The sequence below is a fragment of the Calypte anna genome, chromosome 1 (genome assembly GCF_003957555.1).
Source record: "Calypte anna isolate BGI_N300 chromosome 1, bCalAnn1_v1.p, whole genome shotgun sequence".
NCBI lineage: Eukaryota > Metazoa > Chordata > Aves > Apodiformes > Trochilidae > Calypte > Calypte anna.
This window is the reverse complement of record NC_044244.1, coordinates 61,859,272-61,887,109: the sequence shown is the minus strand read 5'-3', so window position 1 is coordinate 61,887,109 and position 27,838 is coordinate 61,859,272. Positions and strand designations below refer to the sequence as shown.

At 46.3% G+C, this 27,838-nt stretch overlaps 1 protein-coding gene across 1 annotated transcript; it reads right to left on the bottom strand.

Moving 5' to 3' along the window:
* Window positions 1-234: 234 nt before the first annotated feature.
* On the bottom strand, window positions 235-27,838 carry IQSEC3 (IQ motif and Sec7 domain 3). The gene is made up of 12 exons (XM_008495691.2): window positions 26,751-27,838; window positions 21,770-21,931; window positions 11,576-11,698; window positions 10,763-10,929; window positions 8,581-8,720; window positions 7,641-7,766; window positions 6,425-6,524; window positions 4,222-4,383; window positions 3,305-3,397; window positions 2,513-2,556; window positions 2,350-2,429; window positions 235-303 (listed from the first exon to the last, which is right to left on the bottom strand). Exons 1-11 carry the CDS (start codon window positions 27,836-27,838, stop codon window positions 2,355-2,357), a joined length of 2,280 nt encoding a protein of 759 aa, XP_008493913.1. The 3' UTR covers window positions 235-303; window positions 2,350-2,354.

Genomic DNA, 27,838 nt, shown 5'->3' with positions numbered 1-27,838 from the left:
CCCGGGGAGCCCGCTGCCCATACTGCGCCAGGGGGTGGAGGTGCAGGAGTCGGAGGTGACGTAGCGCGTCAGAGTCTGGTTGAGCGCCGGCTCCATCCGAGCCAGGCACGGCTTGTCCAAGACAATGACTTTGACAATCTGCTGGCACTGTACAAGTGTCCCCGCCGAGGCGGGGTGCGAGGGCATGAGTGCTGTCTCCAGCCGCTCCCGTGGCACGTTAAGACGTGTGCTGGGCTGCATTCCACTCTCGGGCCCCAGGGCGGAGTTGTGCTGGTACGTTTGAAGCCTGTTGTGAATTGACACCTAGTTTAGAAACAGCCAAAGAAGCATTAAATGTTACAAGACTCATCCCATCTGCTGCTACTGGCTGCCCTGACCCCTCACATGCACAAAACCCTCTCCCACTGCATAAAAATAAAAAAGAATAGGTAACACTCCTGGCTGAAAAGCCCCCCTCAGTAGCCCCGTCTTCCCCATCCAGGCCTAAGTGCCCCTGTCCTTTCCATCACGTTCAAGATGCATTCCCAAATGGAGTGCATCTTTAATTATCAAAATGGCACGGGGAACGCAAGCCAGCTCTACATGTGGAAGCCTCCGTGAATTTTCATGTGAACAGACCTCGGAGGTCATGCCCTGGTCCCCACCAGCATGAGGGAGAGGGGAACCAGACAGCAAGGTTTCAGATAATCGAGGTTGTGTGCTTCAGCAAAATGACGGTCGCTGAATCTGAGACAGAGAGAGACAGAGAAACTCAAGCCTTTCCCAGCTCCCTGCCTTTCTGAGGAGGAAGGCACGCCACATGACTGGCTAATCTGTTTACAAAGGAAAAAGCAGAAATCTGACATACTCTTGCAAAAGGCAGCTCCCTCTGATCCATTTGATGGTTTGTCAGTGAAAGGAAATGATTTTCAAAGAAAGAAAAAAGAAAGAAAAAATGCCCATCTAGCTCATACAATGATAAAAGAAATTCATGATGAAATGGCAGCAGATTAGATAATCTCAAAGAAACGGTAATGTTCCTCTGCTGGCAGAATATTGCTTGGGAAGCTGAAAGGGGGAAGGGAAGCAGGAGGTCACAAGGGTCCCCACAGAGAGATGCTGATAATGGAATCAAATAAGGGAGCTCACTGAGTCCAGTTTGAAAAGGAGAAGCTGGCCTGGAATGGATGTCCCTAGAGGGAGGCAGCACAGCAGGAAAATGGTGCTTCCTGAATAATGGATGAAGTTGCAGTTCCTCCTGGTGAGGATATGGGATAATGGAGACCCCAAACCAGAGCAAAGTTGCCAGTTCAAAACAGAATGTCAGTCAAGTGACATACCCTGGGTAGGAAAAAGTGCTTACAAATTGTCATGGCACTTCCAGTTAGGCAGGGGTACAGATGGGTAGATGGGACAGTGGGACACCAGTCCTGATGGTCTGGCATGTTGGGCAGCAGTGCCAGCAATTGAGAAACTGTGGAGTGGCCAAACTTCCCACCATGATGAGACAAGGATGAAAAGTCTGTCCCTACTCAAGCATGGGGGTTGCTTTCACTCACTGCACAGCAGGAAAGAATTTTGCATCAGTATTTTTTCAGGCAGTGTAACATCCCCTAGGAAAAACTGGTTGCTGGGCCATGAAGTACTAATGACATTAGGATACAAGGAAGTAGTTCTCCACAAGGAAACACTCCTCCCAACAGGAACAGGAACTGGCTGGGAGAGGCACCTTCCCCAGAAAGGGGGTGTCTGCAGGGGTATGGGGTGCTCTTCAGGGAAAGGAAGCAGCACCCACTCCCCACAGAGAAGCTGAACTCTTCAAGTAAATATAATGTGACAAGAGAGGAAAGAACTACTTCAGAAAAGGGTAAATTCAGAACAATAGACATATTCCAGACAGGGAGAGAGTAGGAAGTAGTAGATAAGCTTTTCAGTGTAAAGATCTCGTTTTCCTGTTTCCTCACAGGCAGTGGGAGTATGGGTGTCTGTGAAGAAACAGGCAACCCACTGGATGCTAGACATCCCTGCAAAGACAGATGTACACAGGACAGCCAAGCTCCCTACCTAGGAAGGTGAAGCTCTAGGGAAAGTCTCCAGTACACAAAGGCCATGCTTTAACCCCTCCAAGTGGGGGTGGAGAGACAGAGCTGCAGAGATTGTGCAGGGAAGCTGGACTGCGAGGAATTTGCATGTGATGCTGCATGGAGTTAGCATGTCAGGGAAGTCTTTAGTGGGGTTCTCCGTCTCCCCGTAAGCAGTGGGGTGGGTTAGTCTACAGCGTTTGGGAGCTTGGTCCATGAGGGATGTTACAGTTATAAAAAAGGATTGAAAATGCTTTGAAGTTTAGTTTGGATTTGAAAGTTGTATTACCCGTCCTAGCAGTAACTTTTAATTGTATCTCTGGAAATTGGTAAAATTGTCAGTCTGGCTGGGGAGGCATTGATTAAAACCTGAGAAAAGAAACAACAGAGAATGTGAGAAGAGCTGAAGTGAGAAAGAATTACTTACCTCAGCTGCTCTGCACTCTACTTACCTCCACTGTGCTGTCCGAGACCTTCTCCCCCAAATCCTTCTTGCCTTTGAAATAAAACAAAAGATCTCAATCGGGGGGCCTGCATCTCTAGTCAAGAGCTAGCCCTCATACTCTGTACTGGAAAGCTAGAGGGAGAGGTACAGGTACAAATAAGACCCCTTACTGCAAGAACAATTCCAGACTCCCTTGCAACCTGATAGCTGCTTAGTGGGTTAGGGGGAGACACCTTTGGGGTCCTGTTCTTAGGTCTTGAGCTCAGTTACATTCTGGTGAATTGGCATCCACTCACCTCTGCACTTGATTTTTGCTGGCATACAAGCCAAGCCATGAATGGACACAAAGCCTTTGCTACACAGGCTGGTCCAAGGTATAGGTGAAGAGGCTGGAGGAAGATGATAGTGCAGTTATTGTGTAGCATCAGATCAGGCAAGAAAAAGTGGGCCAGATTCTCCAGAAGTTGCCTTTTTTCCACCAGTAACATCCCCTTGCCAGATGCTATAGCTACAGTCTGGGTAATGAGACTTAATGGCTTTTCTAGGGTATCTGGAGATGCATATGTCCTCATATTTCCCCTATTTGCTCAAGGCTAAAAGATGCAAAGCTGATTTTTCTTTTCTTTTCTTTTCTTTTCTTTTCTTTTCTTTTCTTTTCTTTTCTTTTCTTTTCTTTTCTTTTCTTTTCTTTTCTTTTCTTTTCTTTTTTTCTCTCTTGCAGTTATTATCACAGGAATTAATAAGAACACACTTGCAAAGGCAACACTGATTGACCAAGAGAAGTTGGATGTCCTCTTACTTGTTGGAGAGCCTTGCTTAGACTGCAGATCCATCTGGGCTCCATTGGTCCTTAATGAGAGAGTCTTTGTCCCTTGCTGTTTCTCCAGCTCCCCTGCAAGACATACATATGACAATTAATGAGGAGAGGAATGGAGGGAAGTACACCAGCATATTGAAGGACCAATGTGGGAAGTCAGCAAGGAGAACAAATGCAAGAAAATTACAAGAAAGTGTCAAGAATGAAGGGAGGGAGTAACAGCCAAAGGAGAAAAAAAACCCAAACAAGTTGGAGAGGATGTGATATGTACAGGAACCTGTATATTTCCACACGACCTTCTACGTATGACCTGCATTTATACAGAATAGGTTATTGCTGCACAGGAAGGGACCACTGATGATGAGCTACTTTGACACATAAGTTTATATATTGCACATAAGTTTATATATTGAAAAGCCATCAAAGACTACATGGACATCTGATCTGTGTAAGACAGGTCAGAGAGGGACACAGTATACTATACACTGCTTGTTCCCTAGATATTCCTGGAGTGAAGGACAACTCTACTAAGGCTATCAGACCTGTTCTGTACTTCCCAGCTATCTACAGATCATATATGCATAGTCAGAGTATGGGATGGAGAAGAGTCTTCTGGGTCTGACAGTCTAAGCTTCACTATTCCAGGCCACTGTATCATACACCCTGTTTGATAAGCATCAAAAGCAGTTAAGTTCTTCCATTTCTCCTGCTGGTGGGCAGTCACAGAGCCTGACTGCTTTTTCACCCTATAGGTGAATACAAGAACAATCCTGTGCAGATTTTTGCTGCTGATCTTCTTTCCTCCTATTCCTGAAGAACCTGTTTCCTTTACCCTTTGTCCCTTGCAGACACATGCAATGAGATGGCATGGGAGTGTGAATTGTGTTAGAGGCCCTTACACTCAATTCGTATCTGCTCCAGCTCTGTCACTTCTGCTATTGATTCTTTCAGATCTTCCACAAACTTCTGCATTTCCTCAGCACCCAGAGCACAGAAATGTAGTACCTGTTTCTTCTCTGAGCCCGAAACTGGAGTCACCAGTGTGATGCCATGGGGGTAATCTGTAAAGAAAGTGTGTCAACAAAAGAAAGGGATATTAAGCATTCTTGCTGGAGTGGTTGGCTGCTTTGGTATTTTTGCAGGACAGAGAGTTTCCAACATCAGTTCAAAGGATTGTCACACCCTGACTTTGTCATACTGCAGACTGTAGGAACCTGCAGCATTGCAGCCCTCTAAGGGAACAGAATGGCCAAGATGCATCAGCAGGCAAGAGTCTCCAGCACTACAGGACTGCCAAACCCAGAACACTTTAGCTCTTACATACACTTAGTGCAACATTGGCTCTGGGGACCTAAGCACACACGTAGGAGGACTGTGGAGTAAACAGTATATATGAGAGGCCAACAATCTTTTTTTCTTCTGTGGGAGATGCATCAGGAGAGGTTGGCTCCTGGACTCAAAACCAGAACAGCCATTAACATCCACAGTGGCAGGACTTCTCCCCAGTCTCTACTTTCATCAGCAGAGAACGTGGCAGGGGTGCTAGCACAGCATGGGTAGAAAGCACATTGTGTTGTGCAGAGAGAATGGTAAAGAAGAACAATGTGGGTTTGTAGGCCTCCCCTTTGTACTCTCCAACAGGCAAAATGCATGAGAATGTAAATAAAAGGACCTCCCCAGAGAGTGAAAATATCACTACAAAAGGGCTTGTGCTATAAAGATCAGGTTGGGTGCAAGGAGGTGGTACCGGGCAATTCAGCCAACAGAAGCAGCACAATGAGAGTATGCAGAGAACTTGCTACACATGACTGATCTTTATCTTTTTCTCAGTCTTTTTTCTCCTTCTCTTTCACCTTTATCTACCTTTAATTTCTCTCTTCCCCTGTTCTGCTTTCTCTTCTCCTCCACTGCTGCTGCATCTGCCTGCCTTCCCCACTCTGTTCCTTTATCAGTCTTTAGCAAACAAGACAAAAGAGCAACCTATTATTTACTGACAGCCCTCAGCTCTCCCCATTTGTGTCCCAGGCCCCCTTTTGCACCCTGTGTCTGTCTCATCTGTTTAGATCACAAGCTCTTTAGGACACCCCCTTTTCTGTCTCTGCAGGGGATACACAATAGGATGTCTTTGCCAGAGGACCCTTGGGCACTCCTGGAATAACCATGATACCCCTGAAAGCTGATCACAGCTCTGATGGTACCTCCTGGGGATGCTCAATTATGAATGATTCTTTTGTACATATAGGGATGTGCAAGCCTCAGCATGCTGTAGAGGGTACGGTATTGAAAGAGTGACTCATGCTGCCAATAGAGGGAGGATATAAAATACTTAGTAGAGCAGTTCTGCTACAGTCCTCCTTCCTTGCAGCATATTCTGCAGGTGCTCACAAAAACCCCAGTCGCTACCAGCCATGCTTTCCTGGGACTGGTGTGAAGCCTCTCTGCCTGCACCAGGAAGCCTGCCTGTTTCTGGAACTCCTCCACAACACAACCAGCCTCGGTCATGACATATCATAGCTTTATTCCCAGACCATCAAGGTCAATCTGGTGAGGGCTGGCCTCTTGCCATGCTTCAGTGGGTGCTGTTCCAAGGGCTCTGCTTCTGTCTTGGGAAGCTTTCAGCAAGGCACAGTGTGGCAGAGTTCAGGGAGATGGCAGCAGCACCTGAGCCTTTATCAGTGTCTAAGGTAGAGGTGGGAGTTGTGACTTTGGGCATGAGAGGAGAGGGGCTAAAGCTGGCAGCAGAAGTCTTGCCAATGAGGTTCTCCACCTACAGTTGGCTCCTTATTGCTCAGTGAGATATATCTGGGGACTGATTCCCCCATTCCTCCCCACTAGTGCTCTGTCTGCCACCATGACTAGCCAGACCCTTGAATGAGCTTAAGTTCAGCCTTCCTGCAGGTGCTCAAATCTAGAAAGGGGTAAAAGGACCCTCTTATCACACCTTATCTGCCCAGTGGTCTCCTCAGCACCAATCCTCAGTTTTTTTCTCCTCCACTTTTAACCCTGATGGAATGTCCTGAAGCAAACTTAAAACTGAATGACACAGCCCCCTTTCTTTTCCCTGCCAAACCCCTCCAGGCAACCAAGGAGCAATGGACTTACATTCGTTCTCAAAGAGATGGAACTGCATCCCTAGCAAGCCCACCGACTTGCAAAATGTGTACGTTGAGGAGCTTTTCTTCTTGGGGCAAAGCTTGAGGATCTGTTGGAGGGAAAGATGCATCATTGGGCAGGCATCTCAGGGGAACAGTGAGGCAAGAACAATGCAAACTGCTCAAAGCAAAAAAGCTTTTTGCAAGCTCTGAGAGTAACACTTGGTTACTGACAGGCTCTTTGCCCAGAAAGCTGCCTGGCATGCTGCACTTCTAGCAACATTTCTGAAATTCTGGATGTGCAGCCCTGGGGCCCACTTCGTTCTCTGTCTCCCAGGAGTGCTGGCTTCCCAAAGCCCACATTTCTGACTTCACAAGGGTAATTCTTTTCAGTGAGGGCAAGATCAAAAGGTGAAGTCTGTCAGAAACACCTTAGAGTAGAGAACAAGAGGCATACGTGAGTGCTTCACTGCTTTCACTCCCTCAGCACTAGTTTTTATGGATAGGATTTATTCAATGTAGTAGAGGGATAGCAAGGAGTAGAGCCTCTCCCCATGTTCACAACTGTACGAAGGGGTGCAGACGTATAGGTAGGGAAAGCTCTCTTGTCCTCTGCTCCTACAAAAGGGTATGGTTTCAGCCTTATATTTGCAACATCCACTGTTTCATTTTGCCATTAAATTCAGCAGGACTTCCATCTTGTTTGGCATCCTTCCAGTTTCAGCATATATCTCTGACTTTCCTGGTATCTGTCTGAACTCAGTTGCAAGGTTGCTGGGGCAGGACACTTCTAAAAGTACTGTACACATTTGGGGCTCCATTAAGTAATATCTACTCTCCTACCACTTTTGCAATGTTAGAAGGCCATGGTTTTAAAGTGTCTGACAGGAAAGATTTAAAGTGTATAGGAGGGCTCTTTCTACTACAGCACAAACAGGCAAAGAAATGAATCTCCCTTTCATGAAACCAATCTTCCACCTGGCAAAGGCATACGAGAGAGCAGTGACACTGCTTGGGTGGCTGTGGGATGTGACAGCGAGTTTTTCAAGGGTTAGAGGAGTTTTAGATTTAGTAGGTTTTTAAGAGTGGAGCTGTGCTGATGGATCAGGAGATGGTCTCTCCTTAGGACATGGAAGAAATGGATGTTGTCGACTGAGTTTAGATGTCTTAATAGAAATCTGGGTGAGTTTTATCACTGCGGTGCCTAATTGCCAGGGCACACTCACCACCAGCAGGTCATTGAAGAGAAAAACTTCCCTCTGGTGAGCTGCCTGCTTCTGCATTTTGTTCACATCAGTCACTTCGTACAAGCGGCTACAGCAGACCAGCCGGCGATGGGGAACGGACAGAACCTGCAGAAGACCCAAAGGAGTATACAGGAGCTGAGGGAGGTGACACTGTGGGTCTCCTCCCACCATCAACCTTCATGATCCTGCCCAGTGACAGTAGGATAAACCCGTTCTGCCCACTGAATTCATCTCCTCAACACCACTCCTTACCAACACTTTTCCTGCTGGTGCAATAACAGCTATGCCTCTCCTATCTCGATAAATCAGAGGACAGGCTATAGGCAACTCTCTTGCTCACCCATCCTGTCTTATATACGTCTGGCATCCAGCCACTGAGTTCCTCCTCTTTCACCTCACTGGACATCTGCAAATTTCCCAGGCTTTGAGAAATTATTCTCCTCATTTTGGGTGATGTATGTGTTGAATTCTAGATTCATTACTGCTAAAGAAGCCCTCTCTGCATTTGAGGGTCTCTCAACCCCAGCAATCTTCAGGGAACTCATTAGAGACAGATGGATGAAACTGTTTTCTGTCACTTTGTGTTCAGTTTCCTACACCCTTGCAAGGCCTGAAAGTTTGCAACACTGCAGGGCTTTCACTGAACACTGGCAGGCAGGACCTGCAATAAGATTCTTGGGAAAATAGTTAATGCATCAAATACTGTAAACTCTGACCAATGAGATCCCCTCCAAAATTAGGAGCGAATGAGATAGATAGCAAGGAAAAAGGTATTTGGAGAATAAGGAGTGAATTAATCAAGACAAGTAAGGAAAGTATTTCAGAGGATGCGTAGGAGGAAAAAGGCAGAAAAGAGGACCAGCAAGGGAGGTGGGGGTGAAAGGGTCGAGTGGGTGACAGAGGGATTATGGCTGCTCACCGTTTTCATTCCAACTATGGACTTCTCCACTTTGGTGACGTAAGTCACATGGTCCTCATTGGATTTGAGCTCTTTCTGCTGTATCCTCTCATAGATCCCCACCACCAGGTCCCGTGGGATGTCAGCACCATCATCCACCCCTGTCAAACACAAAAACGTTGGGCAGGCTAGGCAGAGGGAAAAGAAAAGGGAAGAGCTGATGGTCCCTGACAGGCAGCTACTGTCTCTGCACTGTGCAGTGCTGGGAAAGCTGAAGGGAAAGAGCACTACTTTGCTTTAGGCTGTCTTCTTTTTTGCTCTAACACACCCAGTGTGCCAGCACGAGAGACTGACATCTCTAAGGCCAATGCAGAAGATTTCATTACTCCTTTGCTCTGCATGGTGGCTCCTTTCCATGTGTTCCCTAAGGTTTTATAGTCACAATTTAACATTCATATATCTTGGGCCACTCAGCAGCAATCCCTGCATTGATTTCATATAATCAGAAGTGCTAGATGTGGAAAAGACCTATAATGGGATCCAGCTGCTCCTCCTGCCAATGCAAGCATCAGCTTTCCTGTTTGCTTGGTGGCCTCCACTGTTTTCCTTCTGTGATGTCTCCTAGGAGTAATACTTTCCCATTCCTTTGTCTGTGATAACTCTATCTTGACCCTGTCCCTTTCCTCTTTTACAGCTCCTTAACTAACTCTCTAAATTTTGCTGTCTGAGCCTGGCAGAAAAGTTTTCTTTCACCCTTCCCTGAGCCATACACCACAAATTAAACTGCCAGTCTTTCCTCTGAATGGAATTCCTTCAGTCATTTCATATTGATTTTCCCTACTTTCCCTCTAGATCCCTGGCCTGAGAGGTACTGAGTGATGCAGGTGAAGAACTTCTGAGGAATAGAGAGGCATTGTTATCTCCTGGCTTCCTTATCTATGACCTTGCAAACATAGGCTGGGTGTCTTTTTTTCAGAAAAAATCACAGGCTGGTGAAGCTACTGACGTGGACACTGACCTGCAGGTGAGTGTGGAATGAACTGTCTCCCCTTGTCTGTAATGGGGTGACATTCACTCACTCCTGTTACAGATGGAAAGTGGGTGATGCTCATGTTGGCTGAAATCACTGTGACTTGAACTGGCAGATTTTCAAGCAAGTCTAAGTGTAAGTTAGCATAAAAACCCCTTAAAGTTAGTGCTATGAGCTGTGATACCAAATAGAATGATGGCAGCTATCAGCCTCATTCAGTATCTCAGGAAATAACTTGAAAGAGGGCCTCAGTGTCACCTTATACCAGTTAGAAGTGGATAACAAATTGGGGAAGGTGTGGGAGGCTAAGATGACACTTTCTGAAACAGCAGTCAGGACAAAGAAACAAGTAGAAGGAATACACAAAAGTTCAAATTCTAGACTTTGAAGGAGCTTCATCTGAATGGTAGATGTGCAATATTTGAGGCACTTATAAAGTTGGTGACCTAGGCTTACCTAGGAGTGAACATGACAGGAAAATTAGGCAAGAATTTGTCTAGACATAATGTCAAAAAGGCCAAACAATACTTAGCTGCATTAGCTGAAAAACAGGGAGGAGGCAGTGGCTCTATGTATGAGTAGGTTGTGACCACATCTGAAAAAGTGCTTTTACCAACCCATTACCAAGATGAGAAAGACTGACCTTGAAAAACAGAAGAAAATTTATTTGGGAAACTGATGTATCAGAAATCGCAGAGGTAATTTATGCATGAACTCTGTCAGGCATACAGTTACTGTAAGTAATTACAAGCATTTCAGAAGGGGAATATTTAGACTGAATGGAAGGAAAATGTGTTCATATATTCAAAGTAGCAAGGAGGTGAAGGGCTTGTTTAGCATAATACAGCAGGGTCTAAGAAGGAGGGAGCTGAACTAAAGGAAAATATGACACAATGGACTGCTTGCAAGCACTGAGATCTATTAAAAGATGAAATCGTCTCTCAAGGAAAATGGTTGGTATCTTAGAAGGCTGGGCAGCTTTCTACAGAAGACAAATCTTAGATTTTTCCTTTCCCCAGCATCCTGGAATACACCTCAAAAGGCATCTCCATGTCTGGCTCAGGGGGAGCAGCAGCCCTGAAGAAAGGCAGCGCTACTAGGCTTTTGCTGCCTTCACCTAGGCAGAATTTAGAGCAGCAAGAGGGCAAAAAAAAATCAAAGCAGGACCCTCACCTCTCAGATTGCGAATGAAGTCCTCCAGCATCATCTTCCTGTCAGGCTTGATGTTGGGACTGTACATGTCCGTATTGAGGAGGATGATTGCAAAGGCCAAGATGAAGATGGTGTCTGGGTTGTGAAACTGCTGGACCACATCTGGGTTACACATGCAGTACCTCTGGCTGCAGAGGGAAGGATGCACACATTTAAAATGGAACATGGGAGCAAGTCCCCTCCTCCTAGGTGGGCAATCTATTTTTAATCAGAAGTGGCTCAAATTCCTACTTTCACTTCACCCACAAACGAGAAGGAGCTGGCAGTTCTTCTGAATGCAAATTTACCTAGGCCACTGAAACTCAAGTCTTCTTGTCCTTGGGAGCCAAAAGAGCAAGTGAGATTAGAAAGGACTACTCAGGCTGGTGTCAGTATGTAAGGGTAATATAGGAGGTGTCTACTCCAGCCCACCTTGCTAAGGGCAAAGGACTCCTCTGGATACACCAAAGGAAGAACCCAGCACCCCTGCAAGCCCCAGTGCTACTCTTCCTGTGAATCACCAATGAACAGCAAGTCCCTTTGCTAGCAGAGGTGACAGGACTGTCCTCTCTGGCCCTTTGTGTCCTTCATGCCACGGATCATCTGACAGAAACATGGCTCTGCTGCAGCAGCTGTGCAGAGGGCTCTGTGCTTCAGAAGCCACTCCTCGGTCACCTTCTTTGGAAAGGAGGCCCCTGGCCATTCACTCTACGGCTGCTGCATCTTTTCTGCCTTGAGTGTGCTCTCTCCATCCACCTGGTTGCAGCAGTGGGGCTGCAGGGCTCCTTCTCTTACCTGAAAGCCTCAATTAGCCGCTCAACCTTCTGGGCCTCCCCCTGCACGCGGATGTGGGCCTGGAATTTCCGCAGAGCTTCATCCAGCTCCATGCCTGAGAAGTCCATCTCGTCCACCACGCAGCTGTGGGAGGGGGACACAGCCATCAGACATCAGTACCTCCTCCCACAGAGTTCATCAGGAAGCCTCCTTCACTAAAGTGCCAAGACTCGGACACTCAGAGAAATCCATGGGAGAGGCTCTAAGAAATGACTACAGCTGCCCAGATCATACATAAATGTGCAGTAATTTCAGACAAATGATTCCTGCATTCCACAGCAGGTGAGCAATTTTTCACCGTGATATATATCATATGCTGTTACATGCTATCAATCTCATATTTCATTTCCTTTCCCTTTTCCCTTCATTTCCCTATTCCTTTTCTCTTTTCCTGTTAACTTTTTGTTCCCTTTTCCCCTTTGCCTATTTTCTTTTCCTTTCCCCTTTTCCTTCTCTATTTTCTTTTTCCCCTTTTCATTTTCTTCTTGCCTCCCCTTACCTCCACTCACCCCCCTCTCTCCCTTTTCCTCTTCCCTTTTCCCTTTCCCCTTTTCCCTTTCTTTCCCCTTTGCCTTTGCCTTTGCCTTTGCCTTTCCCTTTTGCTTTCCCTTTTGCTTTCCCTTTTTCTTCCCATCCTCCTCCCTTTCCCCTTTACCTTTCTCTTTCCCAAGCTGTTTCAGAGAAAATAGGAAATAGAAGCTGCTGCACAGAAATAATACTGCAACATCACCTGGCTTGTAATACCAAGGCTGGATAAAACCTCCCATGTTGTCAAACACCTGGAGTCCCCAGCAATCCAGTCTGTTAGAACCTCTATTTGTTTTATACATCTCTACACCATTTCACACAATCTTTTCCATTTCCACTATATTTCAGTGCCATACTTCACTGTCATCTGCTGGAAATCCTTCACTTCATCCATCTGCCATCACTTTTCATTTCAGAGTGATGCACTGCAACTGGTAATTCATAGCCAATTCAGATACCCAAAGAAGGGGATGCCACCTCTCTTTTTTCCAACTTAAGTATTCTCAGATTATAAAAGTCATACTGTTAAGACTGCAAAACAAATTATTACAGTTCTTACATTCTATATCAGTCAAATAATCTGGTTCTTATTCTTACTGCATGATATTTTGGTCATTTGAAATAAGAACACTTTCCCCATGTGGCTGCAGCACATTTGGTTAGCATAGTCCTACCTTTTGTGTCCAGGTCATTACTGCAAGTATTAATCAAAAGACTCAGAAAACTCTGCTTATAAACTCCCTTAGGCCCAACTACCCATTTCAGCAGAATATGTAGGCACTAATGTCTGTCTCAGTCAATTCTCTCCCCTGTTTATGATTCTGCTGCTAATTTCTCTCTCTTCCACTCTCAGCTAACAATTTCTCATGTCAAATGCTTTGCTGAAGTCTAGAATTACCTTTTGCATGTCCCTTGTCTAGAAAACCAGTTATTTTAACAAAGACAGACACTGAATTAATCTACTCTCCATGAGCTTTGGTATGTACCATTTACCTTCCTGTCTGCCTGTCTGCCATTGTTCTTTCCCACAAACAAATTACCAAAGCTATCTGGCAGATGAAGAAATTCACAAGTTCCAAATTCCCATATTCTTTAAGCCACCCTTAAATACAAAGTCACTAATTTGCTAATCTCCAGTCACAGGGCACCACCTTGACATTACAAATGTATTAAAAGTTCAAATACTTCATATTTTCTGCTTCTATATACCTTGGCTGCTCATTCTAGCCTCCTTGCCCCCTTTATTTCATCCACTTTATTGTATTTTCTTTGCTTTCTCACATTGTAAAGGAGAACTTGATCCCAAAGTTAAGGCTGGGAGGAAATTTTCCCACAAACAGGTTGCCTGGTTTTACATGAGGGGTGATATACAGAAAATAGAGGGGGAGGTTTAGGTTTCCTCTGGATCCTTCTATTTCCTAGGATTAACTGGAAATGTTGCCAAAAAAACCTCTACTAATAAAGGGATGTGCTGTCATCATAATCATAAAGAGTTTCTTCTTCCTTTCTGTGATAAAATGTCTTGGTGTCTGTTGGTCTTTTCTATCATGCTGCAGTTTGCTGTAGGCTATTGGGAAGTGTTTTGTGAGCTTGGCTGCTGATGCCATGTGCAGTCTTACTAGAATTAAAATCGCTTGCACGATATTTCAAATGAGTGAGGGACAGGGTTCAAATGCTGATAGATGTCTCTCCATTCCTCCATTGCCCTATTGATTCAAGAGTTGAAATACCATTGCTTAACTGGGATGACACCCACAGAGCTCTGGCAGAACAGAGAGTGTTCAGGATCTTCTAAGGCTGGAGTTGATACAACCTCAACTAGGAAATTTGAGTTCTTTCCCTGCACAAACTCCATATAATCAAAATGTAGGAACAACTGGAGAGGAGCACAGAATGAATGGGGCTACTCTCATAGGAAATCTTGCGTAGAATTTTTATTTCCTCACCAAGCAATGGAGTGTAGAAACACAATTTTTTTCAGGCAATAGCCAAAACCTCCTCCACTGGACTCTTTCCTTTGTTATTTTTATTTTTTCATAGTTATACTCACACATCCCTTGGGTTGACATCAAGGCATTATGCTTTTCAGAATTTGTCTTTGATAGTAAAAATAGTTTTTCTCTGGTTAGATGCTACTGTGTTCACAGCTGCAACCTCCTCTGTAGTTGGACTTTTCTTACTATTTTTTAATCCTTTCCAGTGTGTGATATTTCTCAGCATTGACCCCAATGATTTTGCTGTTACTCTCTGCTTCCAGACATGTGAAAGTAAAGTCCTTGCAGACACCAGTGAGACCTGCTGAGTTCACCCTGGTCACCCCAATCCACCTGCATTAAATTATGTATCTTTTTTCCTTGTTTCCTCACTTATCCTCCACTTCCCTCCACACAGTTCTAACATGTCCTCCTCTTCAGGTACAAATCTCAAATAATAAATTCTGTATCAGTGCCCTTGAAACAGAAAGCATTAAACCTTTATTAGGACAAGCAGGACACGGCAACTGTTTCCAGCTCTTTTCAAACTAAAACAGGTATTGCTGCATGAGTTATGCTCAGCTTCACCTTTGAGAGTTTCTTTCATGGACTGGCAGACAGAGGTTTAATTTGTAAATTTTAAGATGAACTTCTGGAGTTCCTGTCCATTTGTTTCTCAGCACAAAGAAGGGTGTCCCTCTGTCACGCTTCCTGAGGAAAGTTGAACAGGCAGAAAGGGCAAGTTAGGAAGAACATTAGCCCAAGCTTGAATTTGATCTGTTTGACAAAGCCTACACCAAAGGCCTGAACACTAGCTCCTAGAGGATCCATCAGGTCCATTGCAACTTTCTGTTACTAGGCAGACAGAAGAAATGGTGAATCATAGCTGTCTGTTACTTTTTGTGAGCAAATTTTACACAGCAAAGTCCACTCAAAGAGCCAAAGAGCTTTTTGGCTGCCATGGGGCTGCTATGCTCCTGCTCCTCTTTGGGTGGCTACAGGTTTTCCTGCCTTGCCTGACCTCAAACTCCTTTAAAGACTCCTGTTAACTTTCTGAATGCACTGTGGTGCCTATGTCAGAGCTCTCAGCTATGCAACTTTGTGAAATCAGGGTGAGGTCTTTTCTTTCTGAGGCAGATGCTTGATGCTGACATAGGACACCTTGGCAAGCACACTGCAAGAAGTACATTGATCTCATCACCCTCCAGAACTGCAATGTAATGGGTGGTGTAAGAACATGGATGAGAGGGGTGTCTCTCCCTAGAACTGGATTTGCCAATGTAAGAGACAAAGTTTGAGCTGAGGTGGCTCTCTGCATCCAAGGAATAAACCAGCAGCTTATGTGCGTATAGCAAAACTGTGCTCATTTTTCCACAAACAGCAGAACGCCTCTGAGATGCCTATTGCAGGACCACCAGGAGGCTCAAGGGATAACAAAGCAGAGTAATTACCTAATAAAATCTCCTCCTGTTTCAATTCCTTCCTCCGCACAGGCTTGCAACAAACACTGTGAACCGAACTCACAGTGCATCCAGAGATGCATTTAGCCCAGTACCTGCAGGGATAGGACTTTTGATGATTGGATCATGTTCCTGAAGTGAGCAGGAATGGTGCTGTCACTCTGCCTCATAAAGAAGGTGGTGGAGTTTGAGGGTTCTTGTGCCACCTGTAGACATGGGGAGCTTGGTCTGTCCTGAGGCACTTGGCAGACAGGCACATCACAGACCAAGAGATTTGCAAACCAGTTGCCAGGACCAAAGGGTGTGCTCCTAGTTTGATCATTTTGCTCAGTTGTAATGGCCATGCTGCCTTCTAGGCATCTCCCCAGAAGAAAGTGGACATAATGGCATCAGAGCTGCAAGGATTTAACACAGGGCTAAGCACAGCAAAAAAAAAGCCTTGTGGCAAAAGGATTCAGTGAAGGCTGGAAGCAGCTGTATAGTGTGGGGCTGGGATATGCTTGCCCAAGCATAATGACCTATTTTCCAGCTTTTCCACTCAGGTGACAATGCAGCAGGAACTGGGCTGCAACTAAAGGCTTCTGTAATGAACCTGTAGCCCATGCTCAGGGAAGGAAGAGAGCAAAGGGGGAGGCAGCCAGGTGGAAAGTTTAAAACTGTGACACACAAAGATATGAATTAAAAACATCCCTCTTCTCAGCTTCCCTAATCCTGTGAGCTTTCTGAAGATGAAGCTGTCTTTGGGTAGGCTGCAAAGGAAGAGCTCATCTCCTTGTGAGGAGACTGCCTGGCACGTGGTAACTGAGGGTCACAGAAAGAAAAGTGAGCAGGATTCACTGATCCTTTGCACCAGCAGGCATGGGCACACATTCCAATCCTGCCCTCCATGCCCTTGTGCCAGGGCAGTCTCCATAACTTATACCATGGCCCACACCACTCTTCCCTTTCTGAGGGAAGCTACACTACGTGTATGGCCCTTTTTTTCCCTGGGGTCAAATTGCACTTGCTTGCATTCCCAGGGTTGTTGGTAGCCCACATGGCTACCCACCGGGGCATCCACTCCTTCCTAAGTGAGAAATTGCCTAGTGTACCATGCCTTGCATCAGAGCTGCCTCCCAGCTGGAGACCTGTTCCCACTCCAAGCATGTTGGCCATGCAGGGGTGGGCTCTGCCCAGCATTCCTCTTCCACTCCCACGGACACTGGATACCACTGTTTCCCTGGGCACCTGGGCAGGTTCAAGCAGCACCTTTGTTTGGCCTTGGCAAGCCTGGTATAGGAAAGCTGCTCTTGTTCACAAGTTTGATCTGTGCCACAGCTCTGATTGCAGCAGGAGGTCAGAACTGCCTAACACATTTTTCCCTTTGTCCTCTTTCCATCACATCATTATTGCTTCACAGCACAAGCTGCAGCACTCTGGTGCTCAAACCCTCCTGTAATGCAAATCTTTATTGATCCTCTGTTATGTTCTCAGTGAGAAAAGGGAGAGTATTTTGGGCTAACCTGTCAAGTTCAGTCTGCCAGTCCAAGAAGAATCTAACACTTCCTTGAGGGAGCCTCTTTGCTGGGCTACTTGCACTCCTAAGAGCAACTTTTGCCTCCCTGCCTTCCCATGAGAGAAAGAGAAGACAATGTATGCTTGACAGACAGGAGAGCTGCTCACCCACAGGGAGAGTGTTCCTAACAGCAACTTACAGTCTAACACCAACCAGCCCCTGACTCAGCACAAGGTCTCCTCTGCTTGAATCTCTTCCCATTTCTCCTCTGACAGCACATGCACCAGGGCAGCCTCGTCTGTATTTCCAAGCCCCACAAACTGAACATAAACCACCCGGTACCAGCAGCACAGGCAACTCCATTCATGGCATCACCCACACTATCTTCTTCATGAAGGAATTACAAATGGAAGCAATTCCTGAGTCAGAAGCAGGTGGAAGGGAAGAATGAACTAAAGAGACAAATGAATGAAGGAGAGCACAAGCAGCAAATAAGCAGAGAACAAAGAGTGCACAAAAAGAAATAAACAGTATATCTGAAGATGTAATACAAAAGTGAGGAATGAGGGAAGGATGTAAAAATGATGATGTGTCGCAAAATAAAAATGCACATTTATGCCTTTGTCCTGACTTTTTCACAGTAACAAAATTATTTTTCTATGGTACTTGCCAAGAAGATTTGATAAATACTGCTCAGTACCAGCTCACTGCTTTAATGGTCCAAGCTACCTCACTACAGCTGTATTTCCTGGACCAGTAGACACTGAAACCCTTGGGTAGGTCCCCGGTGACTCCTCCCAGATGGCTACAGAGCAGGTTGTGGAAGCAAATCCCCAGGAGAAGAGGCTGGATCTTATTGTGGGATGCTGGATCACAGTCAGTGGTTGTTCTGTGGGATGCTCAAAATGGATTACAGACAGGATTAATCCCCTGTAGCATAAAATGCCTAAAATCTAGGAGTCCAGCCTAAACTAACACATTGAGAAAATCAACACTCTTGAGGGTCCTGTGTCTCTTCAATTCATAAATGGCAGAAGACATTGAACTTAGTAGTGGCTAACAATAGATGAGATAAATCCTACTTTTAAAGATGGAAGTCTTTCCTGCATGATAAAATGACAAACTGCATCTGCCTAAAGAGACAGGCCTGAGCAGTTTGGAGTTATCAAAGGATGTGTCCCAATTATAGTCAGATACTGTTGAAAATTCCCTGCTCTCTCCCTTGTTCCTCAGGTTAGTGTGTATAATTACCGTGAGGTATCCAGGTATCTTTTCTGGTGCCCAAGAAGATCATTTGTAGGTTGAAAAATAATGTAGGAAGGTGGAAGGGAGACTAAAATTTCAGGGCATTTAGGTGCTAGACATTGTAGGTGTGGGAGGGCAAAACAGAATACCAAAGTACTCAAGCCTCATACTGTGCTTACCCTTACTCTCCCCCAGCTCATGTACATAAGAGGCTTTGCAACCAGCATGACACCCTTCTAGAGTTTTGCATTTACTAGATAGACAGCAAGGAGGGACCATCTTCACAGTGCCAAATGCCACTGTGCACTTCTGAGCTCTCTTGCATGACTCCAGGGACAGGCACTGGTTGGCTTGTTTGTCACTCAGCACAGCTTCAGTACCTATAGAAGCCAAGAAAAATTCACAGACTTAAGGCTGAGCCTACAGATGAGCTTGGGGTTTGCAACCTGGACAGCTCTGCCCCATCTCCAAAGGGATGACTGACACTTTTGCAGATGTTTTAAAAGTTGTCCTGTTATTTATTCATGCTGTTGGGTTAATTCAGCCTGGCTACAATAGAAGCAATGCTTACAATACACAATTCTAACACACGTTTTCACATCACGTGAAAGCTAAACTAACACAGCAAGTGGCATCAATAATTCAAAGTGTTTTCAGGAAGGAGAGGATGGGCCAGGAAGGCTGCAGGGCCAGGTCTGGAATGTGAAAGAGCAGAAACATCTTCCCTTGCATACAGGCTTGCTCCACTGCAGGTGGTCAGAGCCTGTCCAACAATTACTGCCTGCTCATGGCGACCCTGCCTGTTCACTTGAGCTTGCCAGGACTAGCTTCTTCTTGGCAAAATTGTTCTTCTTCTGCCCATTCAGGCCACATAAATGACTGTGGCACTGGGCAAATTGTACAGAAGCTACTGTAGGAGTAATCCCGTTTGCCAAGTGATCTCCAGGGAATACCATGCACCCTAACATTGGTCGGATAAGTGTAGGTAGATGTGGGGACTACAAGACAGCCCTTGTAGGCTGACTCCCTTTCTCCCAACCTGTGCCAGTGTTCCTGAGCTAGTTTGATTGGGGTTGGATGGGGAATTAGAACCAGACTAGCTCTTAGACAGTTCTAAAATGCCAAAATGTCTCTGAGCCACGTCTTTCTCCCCTACAAACAGCTCAGAAGTTGTGACTAGTCCTTGAGCAATAATGCAGTGGAAATGCCAGCACTATACTAAACTGCAAGACCTCTTTAAGCATGGAAAGGAAAAATATCCAGGATGTTAATACCAGGCCAGAATTTCTCCTGAAAATGCCTTTTTTTTTATGCATGTCACACTGCTGGGTGGGCAGCCATTGCCCAGCCAGCTCTCACAATCATTTGATGGAAATATGCTTGCAGAAACCACCAACAATTGCTATCCCCAATCTCAGAAATGACACAGGAAGAGAGTGAAAGTACCTGCAAACAGCACAGCTACAATGAGCTGAATATGTGTATTTTTTCTTTCTTGTTTTAGAACATCTTGCATATATTTATGTATATATGTCTACTTTTATCTGTGTCTTTAAAGAAGATGAATCAGAAGCTTAAATTGAAGAGGGTAAGGCAGCACAGATTGTCAGTGCAAGAACATTATCTGTTGCCTGGATAGACCAGACACGGGTTTGAACCCCAAAATCAGACTCAGTTGCTTGATATATGCTCATGTACACACGGTCCATGTCCAGGATATGCCCATGTGTGCACAACCTCAAACACCTCAGTTCCTATCTTTGAGCCTTGCTTTCTACATCTGTAAACAGAGTCATATAGTCATAGTATGATGGAACAGTTTGGGTTGGAAGGGACCATAAAGATCATCCAGTTCCAAAACCCCTGTATGGGCAAGGGACACATCCCACCAGACCAGGTTGCTCAAAGCCCCATCCAATGTGGCCTTCCAAAGAGGAGGCATCCACAGTTTCCCTGGGCAGTCTGTTCCTGTGCCTTACCACCCTCATGGTAAAAATTTTTTTTCCCATTATCCAACCTACATCTACCCTCTTCCAGTTTGAAACAATCATCCCTTGTCTTATTGCTACATGCCCTTGTAAAAAGTCCCTCCCCAACTTTCCTGTAGGCCCGTTTAGGTGCCCACTATAAGATTTCACAGGACTCTGCTCTTCTTCAGGCTGAACACAGTTATGATGTCAGGGTCACTTCTTCATCAAACATTTGTAGTGCTTCATTGAGAGGTGCACTGGAAACTAAGAATAATGAGCATGACAGAGTAGGGCCACCTGCTTTAATGGCCCTTTGGCAACAGGCATAGACAAGACATGCAAACGTAACACAGCAGCTCCTCAGCACTGAGACTGGGAGGCAGACTCTAAGATTTTCAATAAAGACTCCCCAGGAGCTGCTGACACAGAGTTTGTCATCACATGTCAGACAGAAGAACAGGGTCATTTGCAGGGATGATGCCAAATTTAGGACTACAAGGAAGTGTCAGCCTATTGCTATTGCCTGTTTGTGCAGGGACTAGGCTTGGACTTCAGCAAAGTATCTGTCAGGGGAAGCAGCCCACAGCTTGCTTGCTGGAGAAAAAGAAGCAATTACTTGTAATTGTAGCTCTCAGCATGAAGAGACTGGAGAGAACACGTGTGTCGGTGCTGGCCAAATCAATACTCGTACACTATATTAAAAAAAAGGGCTGGACAAAAAGTCAGGTACCTGCAACAATAAGCAGTAGCAACTGCAGTAGGAATGAATGTTTAAATTTGGGCTTAGATTTGGTTTTTGAGCTGGCATCCCTCAGTCTTTCCCTGCAAGACTTTCAAGTGGTGTGTGTATAGAACTTAGGGTTTCAGATTAGCTTAGCTCCAGAGAAATCAATGCAAAATTCAAGTGACACAGAGAATATTTTGGAGAATGGGAGAATAAAAATAAAGGATACTATTCAGGCCCCTTCAGTAGGGCAAACAGGATTAATTCCCTCTTATTATCCCCATAGGACAGCTGGACAAACTGAAAAGGCCACCCATCTCAAAACTAGGCAGAAAAGAAAAAAGTGTGAAGCTAGCATTTGCTGCTTCTGGCTGGTCTCATATCAAGGAGCAGACATTTTCCTCCTCTGCGGCTCTTAGTCCTTCCCAGAAAGCATCAGAGGTGCTTTATTGGTATGGGGTGGGACCCCAGCCACAGTTTCTCAGCAACAAAACCTGCCAGTCAATGGTGCTGAGCCTCTGCTAGATGGTTATAGGGCCCCTGAGGAGAGATACAAATGAAAGGGCTGATGATTTAAGTGGGAAACATTGCTGGGAAATGCATTGAGGGATACCAGATAGTGAGTGGGAATGGTGGAGTTCCTGCAAAGTGGGGATGGAGGGGCAAGGAGAATGGGGTTTTTCCTGGTGCAACCAGGGGCATAGTGGGATAGCAATTCCTTTACAGTGCAGGGAGAAGTGGAAGAGGTTTCCACACTTACTCCAGGACATCCCTGTTGAACTGCTTCTTGCTGTTGCCCAGGAACTCCCCAATCATCTGGCGGCTGAGACCCTTCCTCTGGAGCAGGAAATGTGCCACCCCAATGGGAGTGTCAGGGATGAAGCCTCGTGAGATCAGGAACTGGATCCCTTTGTCTGGGTTTCTGAAAGGGAAGGACACAGACATGGTGAGTTTGCATGATTCCTTTTAGGCATTGCTACCTCTGGCTCACCTGATGGCTTGCAGCAATGCAGCCCTCAGCACATGCATTGGCTTCTAGGAGTTCGTGTGTGTGGCAGGGATGGGATTGGTGGGGGCAAGGAAAAGGAGTCCTGCCAAGTAGCAGCTGAGGACAAAAGGATGCCAAGGTGTGCCACTTGCAGCACCTACTGTCACCTGGAGATCACAAGTGCCATTACACTGTCACAAAGGATCCTGCTGCCTGATACTGACCTCGCCAGTGACTCTCCTCTGCCATTCGTCTACTTCAGAGTCAAAGGCTCCTGTATCCTCCCTGCCCCAGTGTGGTTTGTTTAAGGTTCCTGTGAGGACATAATTTAACTGTGTGTCCCATGTGGACAGCACAGGCAGTATTAGCACATTCACCTGCTCCAAATGCAGCCCAGAGAGAGCAGTCCCCAAAGACCAGGGGCATATGACCCTTTGATTTAGGAAGGCTGGGATTTCTCCTTCAATAAAGCAGACAAACACAAAGGAAAAACATGGCTTTGAAGAGACTTTGGAGACATTGCTGCCACAGTTCATGGGAAAATGAGACTCAGGACACAAAGGTGGATAACCAAAGGTGAGCACTTTTTCTCTAAAAAAAAAATAAGTCCCTTTTTCACAGCTTTTTAGAGCTCAGTGCTGAGAGGCACTTTCTGCCTTCCTCACCTGAGCCTGATGCTGGCTGCCTGGATAGAAATCCCATGCTCAGATTTGCTTATCTTTTCCACTTCTCCCAGCCTTAGCTGTGTTGCTCTTCCCTTCGCTATTGATTTACCCCTCAGGCAGAAATCTCTCTCTGTGTGGGTGGATGAGAGCAGGCACCTGGAGAATGCCTTGTCAGACCTGGGAGAGAGCTGCCTGAAGCTCCTAGACAGAGGGTTTTTCTCCCTCTGTGCCTGTGAATGTCTCTGAGAACAGGCCTGGTGCTGAGTGGGGCTGACTGCCTGGTCGTGGGAGTGATTTTCTGCTTTTGGTGTGTCAGTGTCTGTGCCTGCATAGGCAGCTCCTGGGGGCAGTGTGTGTCTCAAAAAGCACGTGTTTGTGTGTCCCTCTGTCCTAAACATACAAATTTCTCTCATACCATGCATGTTCATCACAGACACTGTGCTGTTTGAAGAAAGTTAGGCTTTCTCCTCATGTTTCCTATGAGCATGGAGGCTTCTATGTATCCTGGAAGTGGCTGTGAGCCTGTGTGGGGCCTGCCCCACAGTACAGGCAGGAATCAGTGTGTACTGTGCAGGTTTTTTTTTCCGTATTTCTGTCTGCCCCACTGAAGGGTGTCTGTCATGATACACTCTTGTTGAGGGGAGTAAGTGCAATGCCAGGAAGATTTCCACATTCATTTGGTTCTCTTGAGCTGGTGAGTTGGAAGAGGCAAGAGGGCAGCTTCGTCATGAAAGGATGCTCTATTTCCATCATTAACCCAAATTCAGGGATCTTTGTCAAGGCTCAAGGAGTTTGCTCTGGCAGCTTCCTAGGGTGAGGAATGGATAGGATGACATCTCAGAGCACGTGAATGCATGATACGCACAGGCACAGACGGTGACACTGTCAGGTGGTGAAGGATGTGGGTGAGCAACATATGTCTAGCTATAAGGGGATCAGCATTCAGGAAAATGGCCTGCTCCTTACAGGGACCTCATGGGTATGCAAAAATTAGATGAGCTTGAAAGAGTTCTGCTTAGTCTGTAATGTCACAAAGAAAATATCCTGGGCAATGTGGCATCCCTGGGGAGAGTGGCTGGGAGTACAAGTCAGCCTATTGAATTTATGTACAGGAGGGCTGCAAGATCTGATATTGAAAATCCCAGGCCTTCTTCAGGGAAAAGCAACAATGCACCTTCTGTATTATCACACAAATCTCCTGGTTCAGCTTAGAAGAGCGCAAGCAAAGTTCTGTGCTAAATGCAAAGGTCATAAGGTCAGGGATAAAGTCAAGCTAAGCAACTGAGATTCATAAAATGCACTCCACTTGCACACTTTGGTATTTGGCAAGGGATAGTATAGTGTTCACAGCATGAAGATGGATATAGTGGTTCACAGCCACTGGACTGGCTTTGGATTCACTCCAGAGGAGCTGGGAGATGAATATGGTCAGAAAAATCAGCTCACAGCAGCCTGGATGCGCAGATTTCAGTAGAGATGGCATACACGACACAAGAGGATGTAGAATAAGATAGCCCAGCTGTGAAAACCCTCCTGCACTTCCTAGACTATAAATCAAATATCCTTGCACACACTATTCTTCCACTAACAGCAGTCTTTCATCAGTTTTTTCCTGGTATTCAATTTGTTCCTGACAAACCCCTGATAGCAATACAGTATCTCTGCCACTGAGCAGAGGATCCCAGGTATTGCAATATGCTGCTTGTACCCAGGTGTGCAGCAGGCAACTCCACTTCCATCTCTCCTCAGCCTGGTCCCTGCTATTTTCTTTAGTGTTGCAGGAGTCTTAAGCAGAGGCAGCAAATGCTGCGGGATTCCTCACGTCCTGCTGGCTTTCCCTCTGCCCACGCAGCCAGCTGCCCACACACGCCGAGCTATCGCAGCAGTGCTGCAGAACGAAGCACTCTCCGTTCCAGGGATTCCACCCCCTCACTCTGGAGTGGGGATGGGGAAAGTGCCACAGCACCACAGCATCCATGTGTTCCCAGGGGCCTGCTCCGAGTCAGAGCTCTGCTTTCTGAAAACGCAGTGCTGGATAGACTATGGCAGATGCTGCTAGCAGCCACTGGCTCTCAGCTCTTGATCCAGGAAAGCCATCAGCAAACAGGATGTGCACACACACATGCGGGGCCTCTGCTCCAAGCCCTGTGGGTTGGTGCCCACACTGCAAACCCTGCAATGGTGACTGGCTCCTTGCTAGAAGCTGACAGGGAAATCAGCAAGCAAATAACAGCAGAAAGCTGAATGGCCTTCCCAGCTTTTTGGATGGAGGTGCACTGTGGTGTCACAAGGGGAGCCATATGTCACTCAGATCCTGTTCAGAGAATAAAAACCAGGCTTTATTTCCCAGAGCTAATAGGTCGGATCCCTCCCTCCTCCAAATTTTTGACAAGCAAACTGAGCTTTACAGGTTACCAAGCATTATTTCAGGAGCTAGTTTCAAGGGAGCAGGGGAGGACTGACTAGCAAGTTGTTTCAGAGCTCCACAGTAAAACTTCTATCCCACAGGGACCTGCAAGATGCAGTGAACCCAGGTCACTGAATGAAGGAGGATGGCAGAGCTGCTTCCCCAGAACAGACCATGCACTGCTAACCTGTCACATGAATGTGTGCCAGGCAGACTGGGGGAGGAGGAATGGCTGGGAAAAAGCATTTTCACTCCTGCTTTATCTTCACATCAATGCTCATGTCAAATGTGCAGGAACCAAAGGAAAGTACTTTGGGTAGGTGGACTCCTGCCAAGCATTGCTGACAATTCTGAAACACTTAAGTAGCAGAGATGTAAGCCCCACATTCCCCCTCAGAAGGACATCTATCCCAATACAAACACCTGAACATCTATGTGGACCTGGAACTATCTCTATCATAACCAAACCCTGTGTCTGGTGTCTTACCTTCTCTCCTTCCAGCCTGCTTGTGTTTATAAGGCAAACCTCTGTGTGCCCAGAGCCTGACTTTGATATATATATTTATATATATATGGACCCCTGAGTTCACAGTGTGATCTCAGTGCTAGTAAAATGCCCTCCTCCATTCCATAAGAGTCCCAAATACATCTGCTCCAACAGATGTCCCAAATACATCTGCTCTGGATGTGCTCTGAGCCTAAACCTAAAAACCTCTCTTCCAGGTTCCTACCTCCTGGAGTCCACAGCCTCCATACTAAACATACATAAATTCTGTGCATTGTCCCCTTGTTTGTGCAAACCTTCTGCCTAGGACTGCATGATCTTTAGTCCTCCCTCTGACTGAAAGGCACACACTAATGTGTGGCAAAACATTATTCTAGTAAGGGTGTAATAAATTGCCAGCACCTTAATCAGGGGACTCAAATGGAAACCAAGACAGCATAAGATGCGAGTGTGATGATGGAGCAAAACCAGGTATTTCTTATGGCTTTCTTTGATGAGAAAAGTCTCACTGAAAGGCAATAAGCAAATCTAAAGCTCCTTATAAGAGCTCAGCTGCTTTCTGGCAATCCAAAATAGACTGTGTGTGACCCTTTGAATTAACCTCTTCTGACAGTAATCTCTGGGTTGCTCTGCTTTTGCTTTCACACCTACAGACTTTTCATAGGATATCAGACTCAGATGTGTGAGAGACTGAGATGACTAAACCTGGTCTTTTGTCAGGTGAAAATCTACCCAAAAAACCAGAAGGAAAATGACAGCCAAAGCACTCACACTGGGCTATCTAAACTCAGCAGCTCTACCTCTCTTTCTCTTTAGTTGGAAATGCTCCATGCTAAGTAATAGCTGGTTTTACATCCCCAGCTATGCTTGTTCTTTCCAACAGAGTGGAGGAGGAGCCTAGATCCCAGGATCAGCTGGAGATGCCAAGTGGAAAGCAACTGGGACTGCAGGTTGAGAATTCAGGAGAGCATTGGCAGTGGCCTTATTCCTCTGTTGGGCAGAAGATAAGAGCACTTGGGGGACTTCAGGGAGAAAACTGGGCATGCAACCCAGAGGGTCATAACCTTGAATATGAAAGAACTTCCCTGGAGATGGATTTAGACCAAAAGCCTGCCACCTCCTGTTCATGTGAGGCATGAAATAGGCTGGGAAACATGAAAGAGAAGATTCACTCACATATTAAAGAGGTTCAGCCCAATGCGGTACAGGCGCTTCCTCATGGTGTCTGTGGAAAGTGTGGGGGACTTGCAGAGAGCTGGGTTCTCACAGTGGTACCTTGGGAGGCTGAGGATCATGGCCTGCAGTGCTTCTTTCGAGGACACCTCAGAGGCTGACTTGGCTGAAGTGGAGGTGCTGCTGCTGCTCAGCTGCTCTGAGTTGTCTGCGTTCTCTGACTCAGAGCCTTTGCTTTGCCCTGTCTCGTTTCTTGCATCAAACTGGAGCTTCTGCACTGCCATCTGTCCAGGCTCAGAACTGCTGTCTCCTGTGCCATTAGTGCTGACATTCACCTCGGTGAAAGTGTGGCTGTTCTGGAGAGCTCTGGACTCGGGTAAGCTCTCTGCGGCAGCCGGCGGTTCACTGGCTTCTCCCTCCCCTTCTCCTGGGCTTTCTTCAGCCTTGGTAGCTTGAGAGAGCTCAGCCTGGGCACTGCTGCTGAGGCAGTTTGCCATGGACACCGAGGTAGACGATGAGACGGAGATGTTTTGATTGTCAATCTGTACCGTGACGTCTCGAAAAGCCATCATGAGAGTGCTGCTGCTCTTGGGTAGGGTATCTGGCAGAAGCCCTTCCTCCTTCTCCTTGTCCTGCAGCTCAGTTTCTAAGTCTTGGCTTGGCTGCATTGAGCTAGCACTGAAGGTCTCCCTTATCTGGTATGAGCCTCCATCTTGCAGCGAGCACATGGTCTTCAGGCTCCAAGTGCTGAGGGCATCATCAATAGATTTGGCCAGGGACTGAACTTGTTCTGTGAAGGAGTCCTCCAGCTCAGTCAGCGCCCCACTGATGGTGGCTGGCAGAGACGGGGACCTCACCAAAGGGATGCCCACAAAGTTGTAGCCCTCCACCAGGGCTTTCTCGGCAGAGAAGCTCTCCGAGTTCTGGACCCGGACTTTCCTCAGAGAGATGCGGCGCGGCATGCGGCTCTCCAGCAGGGAGTTGCGGATCTTCTCAAAGTTCTTGCTGAGCTGGTACTGCCGGAAAGCTGTCTGGATGGTGCAGGCTGCCCTGCGGGACACCAGGTGACCCCCGTACTTGTGCTCTAGCAT